Source organism: Streptopelia decaocto, assembly GCF_964273445.1.
Source record: "Streptopelia decaocto genome assembly, chromosome: 5".
Taxonomy (NCBI): Eukaryota; Metazoa; Chordata; class Aves; order Columbiformes; family Columbidae; genus Streptopelia; species Streptopelia decaocto.
This window is the reverse complement of record NC_138659.1, coordinates 23814841-23839835: the sequence shown is the minus strand read 5'-3', so window position 1 is coordinate 23839835 and position 24995 is coordinate 23814841. Positions and strand designations below refer to the sequence as shown.

General features: G+C 39.5%; 1 protein-coding gene across 3 annotated transcripts in view; it reads left to right on the top strand.

Moving 5' to 3' along the window:
* Window positions 1-21449, top strand: part of SLC44A3 (solute carrier family 44 member 3) — a 39599-nt gene extending 18150 nt beyond the window's left edge. For all 3 annotated transcript variants that reach the window (XM_082053562.1, XM_082053561.1, XM_082053563.1), the window contains 6 exons: window positions 4610-4766; window positions 7274-7357; window positions 17109-17246; window positions 17714-17950; window positions 20013-20111; window positions 21194-21449. In XM_082053562.1, coding sequence (XP_081909688.1) covers window positions 4610-4766; window positions 7274-7357; window positions 17109-17246; window positions 17714-17950; window positions 20013-20111; window positions 21194-21199 — 721 coding nt within the window. In that variant the 3' untranslated portion in view covers window positions 21200-21449. The remainder of the gene's footprint in view (window positions 1-4609; window positions 4767-7273; window positions 7358-17108; window positions 17247-17713; window positions 17951-20012; window positions 20112-21193) is intronic.
* The last annotated feature ends 3546 nt before the right edge of the window (window positions 21450-24995 follow it).

The window sequence follows — 24995 nt, the reverse complement described above, 5'->3', positions numbered from 1 at the left end:
CTGATTTTTCAAAGGTTGAGATCTGTAGAGTGACACCATCTCAAACTACTATTTTACATGCCATGATAGGATCTGTAAAGAAAGCAACTCTCATTTCTTATGTACTCTCCTTTTTTCCTATGAAAGCTGTGATCACAAGTAAATACCGTGGCTGTGGTTCTGTGGGTAATGTGCTGCTCTTCAAAGCAAAATTGTGTTCCTCAAGGTTTAGCTATTGGTTCAGCTTTAGCAGCTGAATGCTGAGGCAGTAAGTTTCCATTTAAATAGGCTTGCTTGAGAAAACACAGGAAAGAACAACAGTTTTACTGACTTACTAGGTTGTGTGCTGCAGTGCATTTTGATACAAAACATGATCTAAATCCCCCGGGCAAAGACACTGTCCATATCTTCTTCACACAGAGCAGGGAAGCACCTGCTGTGATGACATTTACTGCTCTGTTAGGGTCTTCCGCTTTCCAGCTATTTTTTGCTGTTGCAGGAACTAGCTGCAGAGCACAGAAGGTTCCTGCACCCAATTGTATTGAAATCATTTTGTACCTCTACTTTTAAGCACTCCTCTTGCATGCCAGGTGACATGTACTGTGTTGAGATAGTTGCGCTTGGAAAAGGAAATGCAATTTTTCTGTGATGGTGATGCCTCTTCCTGGCATTTAGGCTGTCAGCATAGATCTGTGAAGCTGCAGAGCGCTGCAGGAACGGGGGGAGGAGGGGCTGCTGCAAGAGCAGTCGCACCATCGGGGGCAAGGGTTATCTCAAGCTGTTCCAGCAATTCTGAGTTTGTCTGCTGTGTGTTTTTAATGTATTCCCTGGGGCAGCATCATAAAGGCATGTCACAGGAGTTTGTTTATGATACCTCACAGAGAGGCTTTCTTCTTGGCTTGTAAGTGCTCTGAGGAAATGGCACGGCCTTTCCCTGCGGAAATCTCCTTCCACAGCACACGCAGAAATGTGCTGCGCAGCCAACAACCACACTGGAGTTTCAAATGGGGAGGGCAGGGGCTCAATTTAGCTGGATTAGCTTTACAGGTGGCATATATTTGACCTGTAGTACCACCACTGAAAATGGATTTTGCCTCCTTTTATTTCAGCTGAAACATGAATACATGGAAGATTTTATTAATTTAATAAGTAGAACTTTTTTGCTTAATGGTTACTTTTTATGACTTCTGAAAAGGGCTCAGTCTTTCAAAAAGGCTTCTTTGTTACTATTGCTGTTTTACATTAGAGTTTATTTTCATCTTAGTGTGCTTAGGCGTTATGTGTATATTGACCTTTTCAGCAAGGTGAGGCTTTTCCCCTCTCTGGAATTAAAGGAAGGTGGTATAGTAACTTGACCCAGGTCACAGGCATCACTGTCCTGTCCATGTTTGAGCTCGTTCAGCAACAGCATGTATGTCACTGCACAGGGTTGAAATTAAGGAAGTATATAAGCATTTGCAGGATTGGGGTTTTCCACTCGACTCTAAGGTGTTCAGCACCACAAATTCTGATAGGTTCAGTGAGAGGTAAAATACATACATCTCCCAGTAAGTCAAAAATCCAGGTTTATACATTTGCACTAAAGTAATTGAGAGATGAACTAGGACCAAATTTTTAAAGGATTGCTCCTCCCTTATCAAATACATCTGCAATATTATGAGCATCCTTTGCCCTACTTACATACTTGACCTAACCCACGTAAAAGAGCCATGAGCATGTATGTAGTTAGACCCGTCCCTGGGGGTTTTGAGAGCAGGTAAAAGGGCAATTGGAAGTACACTCTATGGGTTCTCCGTTAGTCTGATAATGTCTCTTCTATTACAAGTCCTGTCATTTATTGTATTTGCTTAAAAACTGGGGTTCGTATTTCCCTGAGGAATATATGGTACATTCCTTAGCATTTCGAAAGTATTTTACAAGAAGTGTCTTTTTAGACAGTCTTTGAAATGGATGAGGCAGGATTGAAGAAAACTATAAGCACAGTTCCAAACGGAAGGACAGACTTTTAAAGAAATCCTATTTTTCTTTTTTTTTTCCTTTCAAACGTGTATGTCTTTTGAGTGTGTCAAGATTTCATTTTTTCTTCACACAAAAAAGTTATTTCTAAATGAAAGCTGAGATGCATGTGTGATCATTTGATTCAAGGCACTGTTAAGAAAGATATTGAGTGTCACAGGCTCACAAGAAAATACAGTTGGCAGCACTGAAGAAAGAAAACTATTAGAAGATTATGTGGTATTGAGTACAGCTTCACAGAATTTTGGAACAGAAGTGTTCTGTGTAAATCAAACAGTCCCGTGGTAATATAAAATAGGAATACGAAAGAGGAAAAGCAAGCTGTGGCCCTACTCAGTGTTGTAACCAGTTCTGTCAGGCAGATTCCTGTTTTTCCCTGATACCTTGTGTGCATGCAGTAGAGTCTACATGCACAGAGTTCAGTGCACAGTGTGAACTGCCTACAAAACCTTATCTATGTGGCTGACCGTATGCTTGTGCAGAAGTCATTTCAGGATTGCAGTCATATAATATATAGAGCTGGGTGAAGCGTCATCCTTAAAGGTAAGTGGAAGTAGGTGGATGGTGGAGCCAATCTGGACCTTCCTTAGAGTCACAAGCATCATCTCTTATGTTTAGCTAACTGTTTTTCGATGTTTTCTACTCTGAGCCAGAATTACAAGGAAGATCTTTGTTCTTTTTTTCTAATCTGTTTGGAAGCAAAGCAAGAAACCTTGTCAGACCCTGTTCTTGTGAGAGTTCCTTTGCTAGGAAATGAAAGTGTGGAAAAGCATCCAAATGTGTAGAAATTTATCTAAACTAAACTTTAGATTTTGACATTCCTGCTCATTAACCAACCTGTTAAAAATATCAAAACCCTTCTTCAATTCTCTCTTCAGTAGCAAGTCAATTATTAACACAAGACTAAACTTTGTCCTTTCTGCATTTCTCACCCTTGGTAAACATATAACTTGCAGAAACTTAATCTTTTATATTCCAAGATCTAACTGAGACTGTCACATGTAAGGTAGTGCATGAGGGGAAAAACAAACAATGGTACTGTATGGATAGAATAAAGCATGTATATTGCGATATGTATGTTTCTAACACAGAAACCCGATGACTTAAAAAAAACCCTGCCTTATTCAGTATTAAATTCTGCTATCCCCCAAGCTGATCCCCTGGTTGTAAGACCAAAAATAATAAATGCAGCAATGGCTGTGCTGGAATTTCCTATTTAAAATAATGTGGTATATTCACATATTTAAATACAGCTTCTCAGCTGCAAAGTATTTAGTGTTTTGAATTGACTGCAATGATACCTTCAGGATTCTTGCAGAACTGTGATGCCTATCTTGATGTAGTGTGTATGATTTAAATCCTTGCTGAAGTGAGGATTTAATAAAAATATATTTATAGAGCTTTATAGCCCCAACCAGTCATTGTCTTATCACTGTCTTTTTATTTTTTAGTTTCTTGTGCAAACTATTAATTTTTCAAGATAACAGAGATTTTGAAGGAATCACTTATGAAAATGGGACATCTTATTTGTGATATGAGGTCTGATCTTTAGTTACTTAGTCAAACTGCTTCTGGTTCTGTTGCTGAAGTAAGTTTTTCAGGGTTGGGTCAGTTGCTTAAGAATTGCTTTATAGAAGGGCTATTTATGACTATTGATCAGTTTGTTTGTTTTAATCTTTTTAAATATTCTGAAACATTTCCTAAGGTATTTATAGTGTGTATCCTGTGGATTTTGGCTTTTTCAGCATTTGAAGAGGGGTGGGGAGTGGCTTCAAGTTCATTTTCTGGTTTTCATATAAATTCTTGAGAGCTGTGTCATACTACTCTCTGTAAATGATTGACATTAAACTGACCTTTATAAGGGAACCAAGAAAATAAAACTTGTATTTAGGCCAATTTTTGTCTTTGCTTTTTAATTTTGGGAAGCACTATTTCTACAAAACAATACAGATTAGAGTGCAGTAGAATTACAAACTTTTTAGGCCAAATTATAATGCTTAACATGTAGTATGCTATTCCTCTTTTGTGTATTCCGTTTTAAAGTAAATCTAATTCAGTGGAGGGAAAAAGGCATTAATTATCTGAACAAATGTAAAACAAAATTCAAGCAAATTGCAACAATGGAAGTAGATAGACCTCAATTTTACATGTGAGAGCTTGTGATTTTTCTAGTTTGAATTTTATCACTAAAATAGAAATACCAGATTCACTCCTTCAGACTAAAACCTTACAGAAACAACAGTCAAATAAAAGATTGTGGAGAAAAAGAGAAGTGACAGAAACTGGAGAGAGGTGTTCAAGGAAATGTTTTTAGCTGTTGTTCACTTCTGGTGTTTTCCATTGTAGTTTTTTTCTAGATATTTTTCCATTACTGAATATATCAAAACAGTCATTGCTTAAGAATTAAACTAATCCAATAAAAGTTATAAACTTGGCAGCTTTCCTTTGGACTAGGGTGAACATTCAGATAAAGCTGGTAGAAAAACTGGGGTTGTTCAAGTAGGAAAAGAGATGCAGCTTAATTATTTAAATTTCCAAATACTGAAAAGGCACAATGTATATCTTCTTAAATAACTTCCTGAAACATTTATAAATTGTTTGTTTTTCTTTCTAGAAATAAAAATATCCCACCACCTCACCCGGTCCTGTCTTCCATATCAGTTCTTTTTTGCCATCATCTAGGAACTGCTGTAAAAGGCTCACTTTTAATCACGATACTGAGAATACCAAGGATTGTTCTCTTGTACCTTTATAATATCCTAGAACAAAAGGTATGTATTTACTTCTGGAACACTGTAAAAATGATAGCTAAAAGGTAGGATTCATGAAAAAATATTCTTGCTTAAAAATGGCTAATATAAAGTGGATTTTATATTTTATCCTATTTTTTTCAGGAAGAAAGCTTTTTCCATGTGTTTCCTTTTTTTTTTTTCTCTCAACTCAGATATTTTTAAGAGCAGAAAACAACATCAAAACACACCTTTATTTAGGGTTTATATATCAAGGTTTTTTTGAAGGATAAAGGGAAAATTTGGCAGAATGCTCTCTAAAATCTTTGCATAATACATTTTTAAAAAGCAAAGGTAAGGAAGAACATAATTATGGCATATAAAATATCTCTTAGAAAATATTTCATCTGCCTCATAACATGAGTTTATAGAAAGAATGTATGAAATAAGAACTATTCCAGAGATTTGTGTAGGATCCAAACCATATCTTTTAAGATATATAAAAAATATAGCTGGGCTGTTTTGATTGTTGCTTGCCTTCTATCTTTCATGCGTCTGTACATCTCTTCTGCTAGAAACATACCATTGCAGTTAGTTCTGGCTCTTTGGCAAGGAGAGAGGAGTGTCGTGACTACAAAGCTCTGACTTCAGAGAAGGATTTAGGCAAAGTTTTTAAATGTAGGTCTTTTCCTCTAGAGTTTACCTTGGCCTTGAAGCATGTTATGGGTAGTTATGACAGAGTATTTACATTGACCACCCCTGGTACCTATGAGGCATGTGTGCGGAGTATGGTGTGTGAACGCTTAAATAAAAGTCCCTTGTAATAAGACACTTGAAAAATGTGTGTCTGGGTTTATGTGACTTTCATATGAAAGCCTTGGTTATAGAACCTGGTGAGCTGGCTCAACTGAGAATGTTATTTAAAGATAATAAGTGGGAAGAGTTGTGCTAGAAAGAAGATAGTTTCTGCTTGTAGAGGAAGCAGAATAACTAAGTGGACTTGTTTCGTATACAGTTTTGTAATCTGAATAGCTGTAGAAGATTTAAGTAGCAAAGAAAGATTATTTCCATCTATAGCAGTGCGCTACAAGCTCCTTTTGGTCCAGTTGCCAAGCATCCAGCTGAGGATGTGACATGACCCATAGCTGTAACTGCTCCTAAAGAGCCTAGAAGTGCTGTTTAAAGGCCAGCTTGTGTCCCCAGTCCACAGAAGGATCCCTCCACAACGTAATCCTGCTTCTTCCCATGAGAGAAAGGACAGGCTATGGCCCCTTTCCTTCAAAGATCTTTCCATAGGGAGCTGGAGTAGTGATACTAAAGGATGGGGAAGTGATGCTGCATTCCTGTAGAGCTCACCCAGTCTTTGCCATTCTTTTAAAAAATGCTGCTGTTTTCTGTGAAAAGGAGGAAAAGTCAGGGGTCTGCAAGCTTGCAGGTAAATTTGCAGATGATTTCTATGCAGCAGTCTTCAAGCAGAATCAGAGAGGAGACTGCAGTTGAAATCCCTTGCTCTAGGTTTTAGTAAATAGTACTTACTGAGATTAATACAGTTTTACTAAGATCATCTCTCCAGCAATGCAGGGCGGGATTAAAGTATTTCTCTGCTGTCAGGAGTTTGCATGTACAGTCACCATGTTAAAGTAATTATTACTGGAATAATTTCAAGAACTTCTTTGGAAGAAAGTTGGGAGATTTGTGGTTTCTGCATGAACAATGGTAGTTGTGGGGACCTGAGGTTTTCATATACTGACTGGGACACCTCTGCTTTCCAAAACAAAACAAAATCAGTCTGACCTATGGAAAAAGAAGGTTAAAAAAGGCTCAAGTATCACTGAACTGAATTTCCTTGAAAAACAATCAGTTAAATTTAGAAGGCTACCATGGCTACCAAGATGTCTTTTTCCTCACTTGCTTGGTAAAATCTTTATATGACGAACAGTTCTGAGCTTGTGATGTGATGGGGGTTGGAGGGGTGGAACAAACATTGAGTTTTCTGCTCTGTTTATGATATGAAATTAATACAAATCAGTGGTCTATGAAGGGTCTGTTCTAGTGCATGCTTTTTCCTCTTGTCCTGGAAAATGAATGTATGTTCTAAATAAATAAATGCACGTGGATATATGCCCTTCTGCTCATTCTTTTGTTTTTGTTCATTAAGATACCAGTCATTTCAAAACTGTGAAGGTTTCGAAGTCTGTTGGTGTACTCCCTGACTACTGCTAAGTGCTGTAAGGGTTACTGACTTGCCTGTCTGTTTTGTTCTCCCAGCAGCTGTTAGCTCACAAAGCTGCTTGCAGCACTTATTTTCTTTTCCCAGAGAAGAGTCTTCCATCCACAGGAAGACAAAAAAAATAGCTCATCAGTCATTAATACTGAAGGAAAGAGTCTGAATTAAAAACAGTTCCTGTAATCCAAAAGGAATGATCTGCTGCCTAAGTGAATGCTTTATTGGAAGAGTCAGTCACCTGTAAAGCAAGTTTCTTCTAAAATGGCGGGTTTGTTTGAGTCTAATGCTGTGTCCAGTCACCAAACATTTCATTTTATTGCAGGAGAGTGCATGTGCAAAGTGCCTGTTCAAGTGTTGTTTCTGCTGGTTTTGGAGCCAGGAAAGTTGCTTAAGATACTTTAACCAGGTACGCTCTGTCATCTCTCTGTCACTGAACCGTCTGCATACGTAGGCTAGGAACCATGTGTGCATGCTAGCTCTGCTTCGTACGATTAAAGTAACACCCAGTGCATGCACGGCAAAGTCACCTGCTGGCCAACTAAACTAAACAAACAAAAAAGCCTTCAAGTGTAGGTGGGAATTATTGCAAAGAAACAGAGAATTGACAAACGTGCAAGGTGCGAGATTTTAGAAAACTTACTAGAGCTTGAGGTGGCCTTTTTAGGGGGCCACTCATGATTCCTGAATGTAAGAAGACTTACCATCTTCTTGAGTTGTGCCAGACAGACTACTGAAATGCAGAGGGCCCAGGTGCAAAGAAGCAATGAAGAAGTAAGAAACCCACCTGGAGCTTGTCATTAAATTGGATACAGTATTTTCCACCTGAAAATCCTGAGTAAAGAGAGTTGAACTCCTGGCTGATTTCCATTATCAATATATCTGGGAATATGATCCATGATAAAAAAGCCAGATGATAAAATAGTATCTTTCTTTGAAAGACATCCTTATTCTGTTAGAAGTTTTGTTTCAAATTTATTTTTATTGGAAATGTATGATTTCTGACATACAGCAGTTTTTCATATACTTGAACTCCTAGTTTTTACTTCCTGATCCTTTTCTCCAAATGTTTTCCAGCTCTATATACATCATTGTAAATAGTTAATTTTTCTCTTTGTCAGTCCCGTTTTGTTATCACTGGTGACTGTGGTATTCTTAATGTGAAATGGAATCAGATGTTCACGCTGATTCCTAACTCTCTGACTGTTGCATTCTTTGTTCTCATTGCTGTGGGCAGTAGTGAAGTAAACAAGGCAATTCCGATAAAGGGTCTGATTTCTCCTCTAAATTAGGTGCATAAATTAAGCTTAATCTTGGACAACTACGAAGAAAAAGTTGTTCACTTAGTTCAGCCTAGATTAAATATTTGTGCAGTGAAATCTTGTTGTAGACAATGAGTTTTCCAGACTTAGTTTTTTAAGCAGATCTTATGGCCGCAGCCTTGGTGAGGAATCTCAGTTCGTTTTGACTCCAGGCTTTCTATTTGTAGGACCCTTTCCCCTTGGCTTCCTGCCTTTCAAAGAGATATCCAGCATCCTAGTGTTTACTTTCTCCAACCGTTTTATGCTATGTGTTTGTTAGAAGAAGAATTAATTACTGTGATGTTCTTCCTTTTGTTTCAGAAGGCTGTATTGTAGCTCTTGTTCCCTTAAAAGATTTCCTGTTTCCTAATCTATTGTAGGCAGATTTCTGTTTTTATATGAGTTGTGGTTTTCAACCTAATGATCATAATACTGTGTTTGCTCTTAGAGAATTGTTTGTTTGAATATCTTTTTGGCAAAGATGATGGTGTTCCACGTGCTCCAAATCCAGGGCAATTTGGGCAAGGATTAGAGAAGAAAAGCAAGAACACGCTGGAAGATTTTAGTTGAAATTTTATCCGTATGAAGGGGCAACATTGGTCTCAGGTCATTGCATTTTGTAGAGTAATTCATGTGTCTATTTTTTTTTTCCCTATAAAGAATATTTTCCCTATAAAGCCTATTTCTTTAAAAAATATATTTTGACTCAGATTGAAAACCTTTATCTTCAGTTTTGCAAAATTTGCATTCAAATGTAAACAACAACAACATACCAAAACAAAAACAACAAAAAAACCCACAACAACCACCAAAAAACCCCCCAAAAAAACAGGGCTGAAAAAGAGAGAACTCTGCTGGTTTAAACATCTTATCATATGGTTTGATTAAGAGAGGTACTGAACTCTTAGGGGCTTTTACTGACATCCATGAAAGCTGCTGGGTACAGCCTTAAAATTTCACATGGGTTTGAGAGTAGGACTTGGGAGGGGTTAAAAATTGGTTGTACCTATGTTTCTAACATTTTTAAAGTATTTTTTAGTTCAGGTTTTCATTTTTGTGTGAGTTGAAATTACTGAAATGTGGAACAGCTGTTATAACAGTTGGTCCAAAGCTCATTGTGTGTGTTAACATTCCTTACTATATTTTTTGCCTTTTATTCTAGTATTACTTCCACTATATTAATAAGCATATAATTACTTGAAACTCTAAAAAAAAATCACTTCTGCGTTATTTTCTTCAACCTGTTGTTATATTGTTTAAATGATTTAGATTATTTCTGCTCCTTCGTTCAGAAGTTTTATTGAGATTAAACATAGCCTCTTGTTTTCCCTCTGGGAAACCTGCAGATGAGAAGCAGGTGCTGGAGGAAGTAACGCTGGTGGATAGACTGCGAGCTTCTTTCCTTCCATGCAGTACAGACCAAGTGTTCTATTATAAAGAGTACTTTTTGGGCTGAGGTGCCATCTTTCAGGTGGGATTTAACACTGAATTTGATAGTTGAATGCATCCCTGAAGTGACTTGTTCTCTGCAGGCTCAGCTAAGTTTTCTTCAGATCTCCTGGAGCTTAACGGAAATGTGGCCAACAAAGGTACCCTGTCATCTTCCCATCATGGCAGAGTGCTGTGCTAGATGCTGATGGTTGCCATATTTCCAGTGGCGGTTGTTGGAGGAGGGGTAATGTAAACCCAGCATCCTGTGCAGATTGCAATGTGGATAATTACATTCTGCCTTCCTAAATTTCTCTTGAATTTGCAACTGGATCCTGTGCTAAACTGTGGTGTAGTGTTGCTATGTGCTGTTAAACAGTTCACTCCTTAAGCTGTTCCATTTCAGTCATGGGCAAAGTGATTCATGTGTGTGTATAATCCATTAGTAACAATTGTAAAGCACTCTGGGTTCTATCTGGATGAAAAGTGCTTTGTGAATATAAAGTCATTATCCTTACTTGACAGTTCTGTTTGCCAACACTTGTCAGAATTACCACAGATTTTTCATCTTCTGGCTCTGATGGTTTCAGTATGTTCCAGATAAACATATCCAATCATCGCAAGTAAAATCTGGGAGACTGAAATTTCTCTTCCGTAAAAAGAATATACTGTTTTTTTAATGTGGTTTGGGAGCTACAAGGTCTGTCTGTCTCCTGCTTTCTTAAATTGTAGTGGCAGTCTTAACTTTTGATACATCAAAGCGCTCGCCTTTTTTTTTTTTTTCTTTACAGCCTTGTTGCAGTGACTTTTTTTTTTTTTTTAAACAATATATCTATTTCAGTATAGTTTTGGTTTTCTGTTCCTGCTTTGGGTTCATCTGCAGCCATTTGGCAAGCAACCGCTGCAAAGTGCAGCACGTAGATTTCTGAAGGAGCAGCTGAGCAGTATGTGGTTTCCCTGTTTTGGTCAGCACAGTTCCTTGCAGTGTGGCGTTCGGGGCCCTGTGGTGGCCATTGCTGAGGTCGGTGGGCTGTGAGCCTGCAGTTGCTGGTCTCGAGACCCTTCACTGATCCTGAAAGCCAGCAACTGTCTACTGTGAAAAAACAGAAGCAAGTCTGTCTTGTGGTCATATAGCCATGGCAGTTCATTGTCTCTTAAACTTTGGATGGAAGCCTATCAGGAGGCTGTGGTTAAATGCCTTGTGGAGAAGTGACCTAGATAAAACCAAAATTCATGCATGCTAATGTAAGTATAGTTCTTCTCTGCACTGCCAAACACATTGTGCCTCATCCCATCAAATACTTCTTTTTCCTCCCAAAAACAATATTGCAGTTTAATGTTACTGGCAAAATTACTTCTAGATGTTAAGCTAAATTTTTGATTATCTTGAAAATATGGTTGGCTAAAATGTTCCTCTTCAGTTAACTTGTATTTTAAATACGTTATTTTGCCTCTAGAACCTTTATGTATGCAATAAACAGGATATAAAATTCCTTAGGTCTTTACTTTCTCTGTAGGGTGAATCATGTAGGGAATAGGGATGAACAAGACTAATTCTTGCTTTGATAACCTTTCTCCTCTCCACTGTCCCATTAAAAAAAAAAAGAGAGAGAGAGGGAAAGAAAATAAAAGGCGATGAAGTGACTGACCAATGATTCAGTGCTTTTAAGCAATTTATGAACAACTCTCTGGAAATGTTCAGTTTGCTGGTATTTCAGAAATCCCAAATGAGAACACTGTCGCACTAACAGCAGAAGCCACTGTAAGCAACTCCAGTAATGATGTAATCATGATACAATGGGCACTTAAAGCAGGATCCTTGTGGTTGACCCCCTGTGCTTGAAATCCCAGGTGTAGCAGTGAGATGCTGCAGGAGAGGACAGCCAGCTGCCCCCCCAGGAGACAGTTGTGTTGGTCCTGCCCACTGGATGAGACCCATGGAGGGAGTAGATGACACAAAGAAGTAGGAAAGTTGAAAGACAAGATCTTCTCCAGTAGGTCCAGCCTGCAAATATAAGTTGTAATAGAAATAAAAGAAGGTTGTGCTTCTCAGACTGCTTGCGAAAACTGGGGAGTCTATTGCAGGGTTTCTTATAGATGAAAATTAGCCTAAGAGTAAAAAATAACTGTTTGTATATTAGGTGTCTGATTATTTGTTAGAAGTGGGGGAGAAGAATATTCTCTGTGTGTTTGTAAGCCACATGACTATAGCCTTTACTTAACAAGGCTGCAGAAAGGGCAGGTTCAGTCTGGAAGGTATGAGATTAAATACTTGTACCAGACAGAGGGGGATAAATGTCATTGTACCAGTTGCTGGTTAGGTGATCTGGCTTCTCGCACAGGGGGGAACTGGAATAGCCTGGTGTGTGTCTACTGTGACAAGCGAATGGTAAGAGCAAGGCCATTAGCCATCTATGAGTATATCAAGAAGAGAAACAGTAGAGAGGGTATAAGAGCCAAGGCAAGATGAGCAGAAGAGTGAGTAGATGTAAGCTGTTCGTGAGTAAATGTTGTCTGGAAGTTGGAAGAAGGTTCCTAAGGACCAGAGGGACAGTGGTCTGGAATAGCTCCAAATGTAAGAGTTGAGAGAGAAAAAAGCCCTGAGTAGTTTAAAGAGGGAGCTCTCCACTTAAGGAAAGAAATCATATAATGTGCTAATCTGAAATAGCCAGGGACCGGAGTGGCTGAAAGTCCCTTCCAGTCTTGCATTTCCTCAGCACTTTGTGGGCCTCACAGGCCCATGTTGCTCTAATTTCCCACCGCTATCTGTGAGATGCGATGCATCTGTCTCGCTAGGTCACTAACTGCTGTACAGCAGCCACAGAAATGTCATTGCCTCTTGCTACTGGATTTTGTTTTCTGAGGGGATTCCACTGTGACACTTGCAAGCTTGGACATTTAAAAGTCCTGCCTGAGCTGCACAGCAGTGCAGTGGGTGTAGCCAGCCAGGGCGGCCCCCAAGAGAGTTGGCAGCAGCAAGATCAGCTCAGGCTGAAAATACCAGCAGAGCAGAAAAAGCCAAAGTAGGATGTGAGACCAGCATGTCTCCTGCTCCTTTTTTAAGAAGATTCTGTTGCTATGGCAATCCTCTTCCCCAAGCTCATTTTATTAAAGCAAGTCCTAGAATGGTGGACTGAATTCAGCTGTTACACAAAGTAGCAATTATTCACAACAATTGGGGAACTTATGGCCTGGATCTGAGCCACAGCGCCTTTCTCATGAAACTAGCAGGTCAATTTTTCCAAGACCCTTGACATTCTGTGTTGCGAAGCACAGAAGGATGTATTCTTTAAATGCTTTTTTTTTTTTTTTCCGTACTGTGGTATTTGGAAATATGTAAACATTCACATTCCTTATTTATTCATCCTAACACTGAGAAACTAGTGTCTAGTTCTCAGGCTCCAAGCCAGAGGAGGCTTGTGTTCTTCACAAAGGTGGTGATATGGTACCAACTTGCTGGTACAAGGAAAAAGACTTTTCCTGACCCACTGTCTCCCACGCTTTCTGGTCAGTGGCATGCTGTCAATGCCACTATTACGTGCTTGTCACCAAAGCAGAGACTACCATTGTAAAACATGAGTTCATTAAGCAAAGATATAACCCATAATATTGGCCCTGTGTTGGGCCAGACTGAATCTCTGTCTAGCTCAGTATCCCATCTCCAAGAGCGGCTGTGAGTGAATGCTAAGGTAGAGTGAGTGTGTATTTCCCCGTCCCCAGTGGCTGTTTCTGAATCCATTTTCAGCCTAGAGACTTCTTGAGCTGGGTTTGTTTTCTGTGTGTTTAATAACTCTCAGTGGATTACTTTTCCCTGAATTTTCCCAGTCTTGCTTGAGCTCATGTGAACTTTTAGCAGCTAGAGCATCCTTTGTCCAGCAGTTCACAGCTTACAGACTTACAGTGAAGAGAAATACCATCTGTTTTCAAAGTTGGCCCCTACTGCTTCATATGGTGCTTCTTCTGCCTAGTCTTTGTTCTGGAAGAAACAATGAGCCATCTAACCCTACCTGCCCTCTCTGCATTTCTCCTGATTTTTTAGCCCTTTTACCACATCCTCCTTCAGTCATCTCTTTTCCAGACAGAAGAGCCTGGTGTACTCAGTTGTTCCCCAGACAGAATACATTCCATACCTTTTGGATCATTCCTTCTGCCCTTCCCTCAAACATTTCCAAGTCCACTAGAGCTTTTGTGCATGGGAAAAGATAAGATGTTCCTTAACAAAGAACCAAACCCCAAACATTTAAATAACCTGCTTCTAAACGATAGCAGGTTCTTAACTGATGGTCCTCTACCATCTTAGCCTTCGCAGCTGTCTGTTATTTAAAAGGGGTTGGGTTGTTGCACATATTCTGCAACTGGAAAATTAATGGGATATCTAAGCATCTTAGTCCAAACTACAAAATGATTTGCAAATATTGGTAATAGCTTGCATGTGTTAGGTGTTCTTTGGTGGGTAAGGATGAGAAGTCATTTGAGCTTATTTCTGTGCAACTCTGAGTTTCATGGAAACATACATTTGCTTAAATGTTAGGCAAATATTGTTAGTGAATATGTGTAGATTTCTATGTGGCTGGATGGGATGAGGGTATGGGGTTTTTATGGGAAACTTAGGAATTGTGAGGAAAGTGTGTGGATCCACAGTCTAGGCTGAACAAGAAACCCTCCAATTTTTTTTTTTTTTCCCAGAAATGTATTTTTGCCAAAAGGCCTTCAGCTTGTACTAGTAACATTCTTGCTTCATGTGTGACAATTACTAGTTTTGTAGCCTTCAGCAGTTCTCTCATTTCTGTCATTATCATATTCCGTCTGCAAGTTTGGGTTATTACCTGACTGCCTTTCTTGCTTAAATGTTATGACTAGTTGATACTTACTTGATTTGTTGAAGTTGTGATTGTCATAAATGCCATTTTTTATCAACTGGTTTGTAACATGACAAATCCCTATGCAGGTAGTCAGTCTCCAGCAGTATTTTCAGTCTTTCCAAGATACCTGTTCTAGTTAATAAATATCAGAAATTCTTTTCATTGCACATTCCTCAGATACCAATGTGGGTAATTCTAGTGTGCAAACAAATGGTTATTTATTTTAAGTTTGGAAACAGTGTTTGTACAAGTGCACATGGATTTTCAGCATTCTTTTTAATTTTTAAAACAGGACATTTTTTTGCTATTTATAAAGAATACAGAATCTCTGATTAATTTATTGGCAAAATTTATACTGACCTCACCAGATCAGGATCTGGTCTGTGGATTTAGTTCTTAAGGGACAGAAATAAACTTAGAAAACCCTTTTCCACGTTGTGTCTCAGTTTTCTGTCTATTAATGGGAACGATGGAACAGACTTAGCTCACAGCATGTTATAAAGATAAGTCTACCCGTGTTTGAAATACTCAGTGACAGCTACAGACGGAAGGCAGAGGGAGCCTGACTGGAGCTCATCTGCCCTGTGCCTGTCCCAAAGAAGGGGCACCCAGCGAGGCTGGCGCGGGCCCTGCCGAACCACCTGCTCTCCGCTGCGTGTCCTGGGCCCAGGCTGCTGCGGGCGGGCTGGCGGGCAGTGGGTTCCGTGGGGGCGGCGGGGGCTGCGGACAGAGCTGCGGCTGAGCGAGGCAGGGGACAGGGCTGCTGCCCTTTCAGAGGGACAGGCAACCGGGAAGGCAGTGGTGGTGCAGCCACTGCCCGGTGGACACCACCAGTGCCTGGTGGAGCCAACGCGCACACCTGTCTGCCGGTGCTGTTACAGCCCTCCCAGGCGACAGGAACAGTGTCAGCATAAACGAAAGTTAGCACAGAAAGCATTGTTTCCTATTTTGGAATGAAGTGAGCTTGCTTGTTTAAACAGATTTTTATGCAGATACTCTGCGTGTTTCTGTAGAGTTCAGTGGAGTCTTTGATTTTTCTTAGAGTGGGCAATAAATCCATGGTCTTTATTTGTACTTTTTCCATTTATGGATGTATTTGCTACTATGCATGTACAGTATTTACAGGATGTCACTGTTTCCTTCTACTCTTTTTTGCTTACAGTCAGAGGAAAAAAAATCACTTGTCCTATATAAAATAAATAATATCCACAATAAAGGGACAAAAGATCTTTGCATATAATTTCTTTCTTTGTAATGTTTTAAGATAATGTCAATATAGTTTTGCTACACTACAGTACATTACAAAAATTGCTATAGGGTAAAACTGGACTCTGCAGAAATAAATGTTCTCTGCCTTCAGATATCTGAAGCTATATTATATTTTGATTTGTAAGAAAACACCAGATTTTTGAACAGGAACTGTTTTGCAGTAGGCCAGTATAATTTACTTTCAGCAAACCAGTTATTTTTTTCGCTTCCAGGTGAAACAGAAAGTAATTTAAGCACCAAGTACATGTTGGGGTGTATAAATTCTTTCAGAACAGTAATCCCTTGCACACTGTGATTCTTACTGACTGTACCAGATGTAACTAGTATTTTGTGGCACAATCAACCTTCTAATATTTTGACTAAAGGGAAACTACTCATAAGACTTGCTGGTAAAGTTCAGCATATATTTTTCAGGTATCTTGAGTGCTGTTTTTCTAAGCTGATATTTTGGACACAGTTTCAAATCTTTGTTGAGTTCCATAAATGGGACATATGTGTCAAGATATGTACAACCAGTGCTAAAATAATCCACTTCATGAAGGTAAATATTCTGTCCTCCCCATCTGTCTTGGCAAGTCTCCACAAAGAGAAATTTTGTAAAATTCTCAAGACCTAAAAAAACTGTGGGTGACCCTACAGCCTGTTGAAATTCTGGGGTTTTTTTGTGACATAACACCCACTGGTCTAGTCCAGGATCCTTTAGCTGTTCCTTTCCAGTCATTTTCACAGTTGGTTTCATCTTGCATGGAAAGGTTTATTTTATGGCTAATAGCTATGAGCTTGAATTTCAGTAGTGTATGAATAGTTTGAAAGGGCCGTGTATAAAAGCTTTTTTATCATCAACTTTTAAATGACTTGGTAACTACATAAATTGATTTGTTCCACTTACGTAGTTTACCAGCAGTATTGGCGATAGATTCATAGAAGATAGGCAAGTAATTTTGGATAGTGTGACTCCAGGTAAGTAAGTGCTTTGTAGTAGTTGTGTCATATTCATTAACAAAAATTAGGGTAGAGAACTTCAGTGTTCTGAAATAAATTGGATAGGGGCGTGTTCAGAAATTTATTTAGTCACTATTCTAGCAATTGCTAATGGTGGAAATTATGTAGAAAAACGATTTGAAAATAGAAGCATAGTTATTATAGTCACTGAAATAAAATGGCCATATTATGCAAAATAACTCTTTATATTCATAAAATCAGTATTTTCAAATAGAGTTTAAGGCTTTGTATTTTGCCGAAGTAAAATCTAGATTGTAAGAGTCCTTTTTTACTGCATTATTATCTTCTCTTATTTCAGCATGCATACACAACTACAGCCATAAATGGGACAAGTTTTTGTATGTCAGCAAAGGATGCTGTCTCTATTTTCGCGAAGAGTTCTGCTAAACTTGCATCCATTAGCTGTTTTGGAGATTTTATGCTATTTTTAGGAAAGGTAAGAATACTGTTCTGTAAGAATGAAGTGAAAAATCAGGGTTTGATTCTCTTTTCTCGCACCCAAAGTAAATAAGGTTTATCTTTGTTAAACCCAGTGTCGTTAATGCTGTAAAATGAGTTCATAAGAGATGTTTGAGGAATTTAATCCTTCTCATAGTCTTTACAGAGTTATTTGGTTGCTTTTCAGCAGTGTCCTTGGCGTCCCTTTTACAGTTCCCATTGCAATGAATCTTTGATAAATATGTAGTAAAAGATTGCCTCTGCCCTACAGAATTTACACACTGAGTAGGACACAAAGTGTGACAATTATGTGATGCCAGAAACTGCATACCTTTCTCCTAGATGAGATGTGCTGTTAAAATATTGGTTGTAATGTGTTTGCCTTAGGGGTTGGTGGAGGGTTTTTTTAAGAAACATTTCTCCGTGATTAATGAGGCTGCATTTCTCTCTTGCTACCCTTTACAGGTGTTTGTTGTGTGTTTTACTGTTTTTGGAGGATTGATGGCATTCAACTACCATCGCGAGTTGCAAGCTTGGGTAGTTCCTTTGTTGCTGATTGGATTTTTTGCCTACCTGATGTCCCACAGCTTTCTCTCTGTGTTTGAAGTGACAGCAGATGCCATGTTCCTTTGCTTTGCTATTGATATGGAAACAAATGATGGATCTGCAGAGAAGCCATACTTTGTGGATCAGGAACTGCTGGTAAACCTCAGTGATAACAGCAAAGATTTGTGAGCCATTCTGAGCTTTTGGGGCTTTTTCTTTCCCCAAGATGTAGTATTTTGAACTCACAAGCCATGCTGTTACCTTTCCAACACCTTAGAACAAGATGGGCTCAAGGACACAAATAATATATGAATTTATAAACTGAAGGAGATGGCACCCTCTGGCTCCTATGTGCTAGCTGTGATCTGCTGCCTTCTTTTAGATCATACCCTATGAGCAGATTCGATTTAGGAAAAAATTTAGATTGGATATTAGGAAAAATTTCTTCACAGAAAGGGTTGTGAAGCAGTGGAACAGGCTGCCCAGGGCAGCGGTGGAGTCACCATCTCTGGAGGTGTTTAAAAGGCAGTTAGATGAGGTTCTCAGGGACATGGTTTGGTGCTAGAATTAGGTTATGGTTGGACTTGACGATCCTGAGGGTCTCTTACAATCAGAATGTTTTGGTGATTCTAAGTAACGACTGACTTTGTAGTCCTTACTAGATGTATGTTTAATATATTTTTGGTAATGACAAATATAAGTAAATAGATAAGCTAGCTGCAGAGACCCATAGGGTGCTGTAAGGTTAGATGTTTATATTTGTTGTGACTTACTGTACAGTGACAAGCAAAAGTAAACAACAAGGAGCTTCTTGCTGCCAGCAGCAGATCAGGTAGCCATCCACATCCTATGTATGCTGTAGTTCTGAAAAAGCTTAGTGCAAACTCAAGTTGCTCTGCTTCATCCCTATACAGATTCTTTTGGCAAAATACTGTCTTGTCTCTTGATTAAATTCTTCTGCCTCTGGACTGTTTGTTCTGTGTCTTTACCCTCATAATTGCTGTATTGTATTACAAGCATTTCCGTGGAGAATCATTGCATTGCTAATAGTGATAGAGAGCTTTAATTAATAGCTGTATCTGAAGCATTTGAATGCATATATACTATCGCTTTCATGTTAAGAGAATATTTGAAGATGCAGATGTTTTTTTCCTTTCATGCTGTTTTTGCCAGTTCTGTCTTTTCCTTCATAAACCATGCGACAAAGAAAATCTTAGTAATTCATGAAAAACAAACTCAGCAGCCAGAATAGCTCATATGATATGAATCTTCTGGATGGATTTCTTCAGGACAGTGTCAGAAGAACTGAGTTTTGTTTTGTTTTGTTTTTAATGCTGCTGTTAGATTCCCTGTAATTTTCATAGAATTTTGTTGAAAACAAAAACCAACAAAAAGGTAGGCTAAAGATAGGCTTAACCCCTTGTACAGAAGAAAGCAGATAGATATTATTTGGCCTTGATTCAGAACAGTACTTAAGCACGTGTCCTGAATAGGAATATGTTACCGAATGGAAAACTCTAAAACCTTGACCTCTGTTCTTCTCCCTGTGTTTTGCCAAATGTTAAAATAGTTCTTAAGCCAATTCTACTTCATGAAACAGAAGCTTTTCCTTCTCCATTTCCAAACTTTGTGGTAGTTTCTCTTTAAGTCTGGTCTTAATTCCTTGTAATTAGCTATGCCCTAGGGCCTTGGGTGAAGAGAGGACTTACCCACAGGGGTAAGGAGTCTTCCAAGCAGGACAGGCTGTATAACCTTGTATGGGAAAACTGGGGGCAGCACGTCCAAACTCCTCCCCATTGCATGATCAAGAGTAAGGTTACGTAGCCGAGAACTTGGAGTTTCCCAAGACATAAAGGCATTTGACTTGAGGCGTCTGTGTTACAGTTGGGTTACAAACATCTGGGGGTGGAAGGGAGGCTCTGTGGCCCTCAGGACAATTTGTGGCAGTGGGTGGAGGGCTGGGTGAGGGATTTCAGACACCCAGTGTCCTCATTCCTGTGGCAGCAGATGCAACAGACATTCTTGATTCCTCCTTCCCAGTTGCATTCCTCACCCTTGCTGTCTCTCCTGAGTCCCTCCTGGTGTCACGCAGTGTCTTCCAGTTAGGAACCAGCTACAGTTTCTTAGCCTTGGGCTAATTATCTTCCTTTACCAGGTATTTTTTATTTACATAATGGTTTACATTCCCAAATGATCTCACCCTGGTTTTTGCTTGTAGACTTTTGTGAGTCAGAGTAACAAGTTAACAGAAGGGCAAAGACACAGAAGCACAAGACCTTTCCAGGACAATGAAGATGGGACAGAGCTCCAACCTATGGTGAGACAGGAGTGTGGGATATGTATTTATCTGCCAGCTAATGTGTTTGGCTTTATGTCCCTAGAAGAATGGATGTAGACTCTCATGTATCTCATGATGTCTCACAGCAAGCAACATGCAGTATCCTGTTTTTCCTTCTATTGCTTTCCCTCCTCAGGAAACTCTCTGTGCAAAATGGATGGATCAAATATTTGTTCTCATCCTTCTTCCCATTCCCCAGTGTGCCCAGCAGAGAAAGATCAGACAATGGCAAGGGGGTGGGAGAGAAATCCTGTTTAGATAGTCCTTCACATATCTGCTGTAGCGAAGTCAGAAGAGTGGTGGGCTGCTGCATTTCACGTTGGAACTGCTGAAGCTCCAGAGCTGTAAGAAGAGAGTCTTCCCTCTCCATCCCCACCCTGCTTCTTTCTTTCTTTTCCATCCGTATATATATTTACTTACTCTCTTTTATGCTGGGGTAAAAAAGCTGAAGTGCCAGAAGGGATTGTTCCCCCACACCCAGGCTTGGGAAAGTTCTGAGAGTCAACGCTCACTAACTGACATCTGAAAAAATATTGCAATTGCCCAACCTGAGAGGCTGGCCCAGCAAGTTCAAAATCTGGACTGATTTTCCCCAGCACAGGGGGGCCAAGCACCAGTACCTACCAAGCGCTCCAGCACCTGTACCTGCTGGACGCTACTACTTCTGTCTTGTGCCCTGCTGGCTTCTTCTGACACAACTGTGACAGATCTTGGTGGGTTTTTTTTATCTCCTTTCAAGAGGTACCAGGCTCTAGCAAACTCGCACACAATTTTGTGGGCATTCTGCTATAGGCATTTGGGCTACAGAGCACTGCTTCAGTTTATTGCTACAGGGAGGGATAGTTGTATTTCATTTTTTCGTTGTTTGGGTCTGTTATTGCATTCTTCAGTAATGTTTTTGCCAAGCACAGAAACCGGGGTGGGGTATTCCCTGCGAGAGGACTGTGGATTTGAGACACAAAAGAACCTTAATTATTTTCCCAGTTTACTCTTTTGGCATTTAAATGCAGTAACAGGACTAGTGCTGTGCATTATTTGACTTCTTTTTTCTCTCTTTGTAGACTTGAATGTGAAGTGCACCAGGAAGGATGAAGTCAGACCAGCAATAGCAAAAAGTCACAGAAAAAAAAAAGTAAAGGCTACCAATACCCCAGGACAAAGTATTCGTTCTCTAAGGCTCTGATGTACCTTCTGCTCTGGTAAAATGACACACAATGTTTGTATGAATAATGTATTTTGTGTGTCAGCACATCTGATTTTTATTAATATGCTTGTTATCATGGTCTGAAAGTTGTTAATAAACAAACTTCTTGTGAATTTCTATGTTGTCTGACTAAAAATACGAAGTTGACAAGGTCATGGAGCTGTCTTTTTAATTTTTTCTGTGTCAGCTAACGGGGTTTTTCCATGCTTCTCTGGGAACACTGGCCCAGTCACCTCTGGATCAGTAAACACAGAAACATCTGTAGAGGAGGCACTCTGAGATAACTGTTTCCTGATTTATTCTGTATATCTAAACAGCCAGTGCAACAAATTAAGGAACAGTGCTGAGCTCACTGATGGAAATTACCCTTGGTAGAAATTCTCTCTAGTCATGATAATTAATGTTTATGACGTAGGTGTCTTTCTTTTAATCATACTCTTTGGGGAGTGTTTTTATAAGTTAGTATCATTAACTATGCACTGGCTCCTCTCCAAAGGGCAGAAGAGGAATAGTCCCTTTTTCATAAACAAACAACTGCTTTCCCTTTGCAACTGAAAAGACAAAGCAAGCAGAAAAATTTTGTATCTGGATTTAAAGCTTGACAAAAAAGTAGCAGCTGAGCAGTGGCTGGACAAAAATAAAAGGATGTTATAAATAATACTTTATAGAAATGTTAGCTGTAACATGGATGTGAAACATAAAGTATCATGGAGGAATGTAGTGAAGAGACTGTCAGGGCTTTAGTCAGAAGAGGAACATGATAAGTGTAGACACTAAAAAAAGAACAAACCTTGGTAAGTCTGTCAGCATTTTCTTGTGTGCAGTTCTGCGGTTTGACTGAACTTTGTATCTGGACCCTTGTTATGATGCATGTTCGTGGGCTCTACCTCATTCTGAGTGTGGGGTGGTTTTAGATTTTACTTGATGGCATGTGATTTTATTTTCTTTGTTCAAAAGCTTCTCTCACATTTCGTTTGAGGAGAGGTTTGAATGGGAAGATGACTTCAGTATGGGAAGAATGGGAAGATGATTTCAGTAAAGTACATATCAGTATAGGAAGTGAGACATTACTGCAGGTAAGTGACTCATAAGCTGCCGTAATGAAGATTGATAAATCTTTGATTAGTCACAGCATGTAAGTGACAGACAGAAAAGCTTATTGATGGCCCAAGTGACAAATGTTTCAGCTAAATACCGTATCTGATCTCTTGCTGTTGAAAGGAGACTAATTCTCTGCTAGGGAATGCTATTATACACTTGCTTTTTATTCTTCATTTAACTAACTTTCGTTAAATATGAGCTGCTTCAAGAAGTTGAGGAATATTGGATAGATGATGAAAAGGAGAAAGAACAGATTAATTGCTTTCTGCCTGGCAGGTGAAGCTGATGATCTCACTACCTGTGACTCGCTGTGACTCACTACCTCTCATTATTTAAAACTGTACGCTTGGGCACTTCTGGTGCCCGGCTTGTGGATGCTGTGGGAACTGAAAATGACGCAGAACAAGCAATAGCTCTGTCACCAGGAGAAAGTGTGTTGATATGGTACTTACAGAGGGGCAAAACATTTCCTCTGCCACAGCTCCTGGTAAGATTACTGCCAAGTAGTAGTGTCTCCACAATGTAAAAATTACGTTTACCAATTTACAAGCCACAGTAGGTTTACTTGGAAGTAAAAACAAAAAAACCAACCAACCAAACAAAACCCAGCAACAACAAAAAAACCAAACTGTTCTTATTACGCTATATTTTGCCATTTGTATTTGATATTCACACTACATGTTTTGGCCTTTGACTCAGGAACTTCCTGGTGGAAGAAAGGGAGGGAAGTTTTTATATAAGAATGTCCTTATTTTCAGACAATCCCTAGATGACGTCCAGAGGTCCCTTCCAATCTCAGCAATTCTCTTCATTGCAATTGTGATGCAGTGTTATGGCCTTTCCTGTAGTTCCTGGGTGGAGAGGTACTTTTAGACACTTACTACAATGTTTGGTTTGCTTTATAAAGAGGAAGGTACTGAAAAATCCCAGTTAAGCTGTATTTGAGTGTGTTTGATTTAAGCAATGCTGTACTGCCCCAATCAAAAATTACAACTGTGATAACATGTTTTGAGAGTCACTTATATTAATAGTTTTACAGAAGAGTTCTGAATGTATACGTTTTAATTAAATTTTGTTCACAAAACATAGCTTTATAAACTTTATAGCTTTCAGGTGCAACACAGGACCTCCCAATCTTAGAGACATTGCACCAGCAATTGTGTCAACAACCTCCAACTGTAGCATTCCTCTGTAGCAGAGTCCTCACCTGAGGCAGAAGGATAAAGCACCCCTAGAGAAGCTGATGCTGCTTAGTGCTCGTTTCTCAGTGCTGCCTTCCCCTGCAGGGTGCTGCTCGCAGGCTCCTACAGAGCGGGCTGGAAAGAGGTGGTGGGCTTGGGTATTGGTACCAGTTCAGGTACTGATGCATGTCCAAGTCACTTGTGGTATTTCACCATCTGCCCCACAAAGCAGCCCAGTACTGTGTGGACTCCTTTCCTGCCGCTGTGAAGATTGGATTCAGAGGAATGAAAGGTACTTTTATAACTATATCCTTAAAAATAGGAGATGGGGACTACTGGTGTCTGTATACCAAGAAATGACTAAGTGTTTAGCTTTTGGTCTTGCTTGGTGTCTACGTCAAACTCTCACTTAATTCAGTTATGATTCCACTGAATACCTCTGTGGATGAAAGAGCAGAGCCATACTGAGAGCAGTTTGTTGTTTCCTCTGTTCAAGTACATACATAATAAATGTGTGCCAGCAGTTTAAACTGGATTCAGAAAGAGCAGGAGGGTGTGGTTCAGGCTTTCAAAAAGAGACCCTGCTTTCACCCAAACTGTGAAAACAACACATTTTGTTGCTGATCATAGCGCTGCCTTTCAGCATTCAATACAATAGTTCTAAGTTGTTAAATACTAGTATTTTGAAGGGGGGAAAAGGGTAGAGTTCAAGAAGAGCAGGTCTTAACAGACATCTTGGTTGTAATTCTTTTGCCTCAGATGCAGGGCCTTGATCAGTGACCTCCAGCGGTCCTTTCAAATTTAAGTTTTGTGAAATACGTAAGCTTAAGACTTAATAAATAGATTAACTGAAAGATCACCACATCAGACCCAAAGAGAATAGAAACTAATGGAGCAAAGCACAAACAATTTTAGTCTCAAGGGAAGAATCCTTCACAAGTACAGAACTTGCAAGTAAGTTTAATCTGCAGTACATATGTTTAAAATACCTTTAATTTTTTTTACAAGGGTTAGGATCAGCAATGGTAGCCCCCATTGATAGCATACTCTTTTTTTTCCTCTGTTAAAACCAGTCCTGGTAAATTAATAGAGCCACACTCCATGGTGAGAAGGAAGCATTTTCTACTTAGGAGTAAAGCTCTGCTATCAGTAACTAAAGGACTCAGATTGCAGGCCAGCAGGCGCAAAGATTGGGATGTCTCTTTACCTGCTCTAAAGCAAGGGCATTGTGAGTTCTCAGAGTGATGGTGCGAAGGCTACAGGCTGAAGCAGACACAGTGTTAAATGTGCAGTTCCTCATTTGCCTTGAGAAAGGGCAGGGATTTAGTGAACAGTATTTCTGGTCACAGCCTTACAGTCATGTAGCGGGGAAGTGAA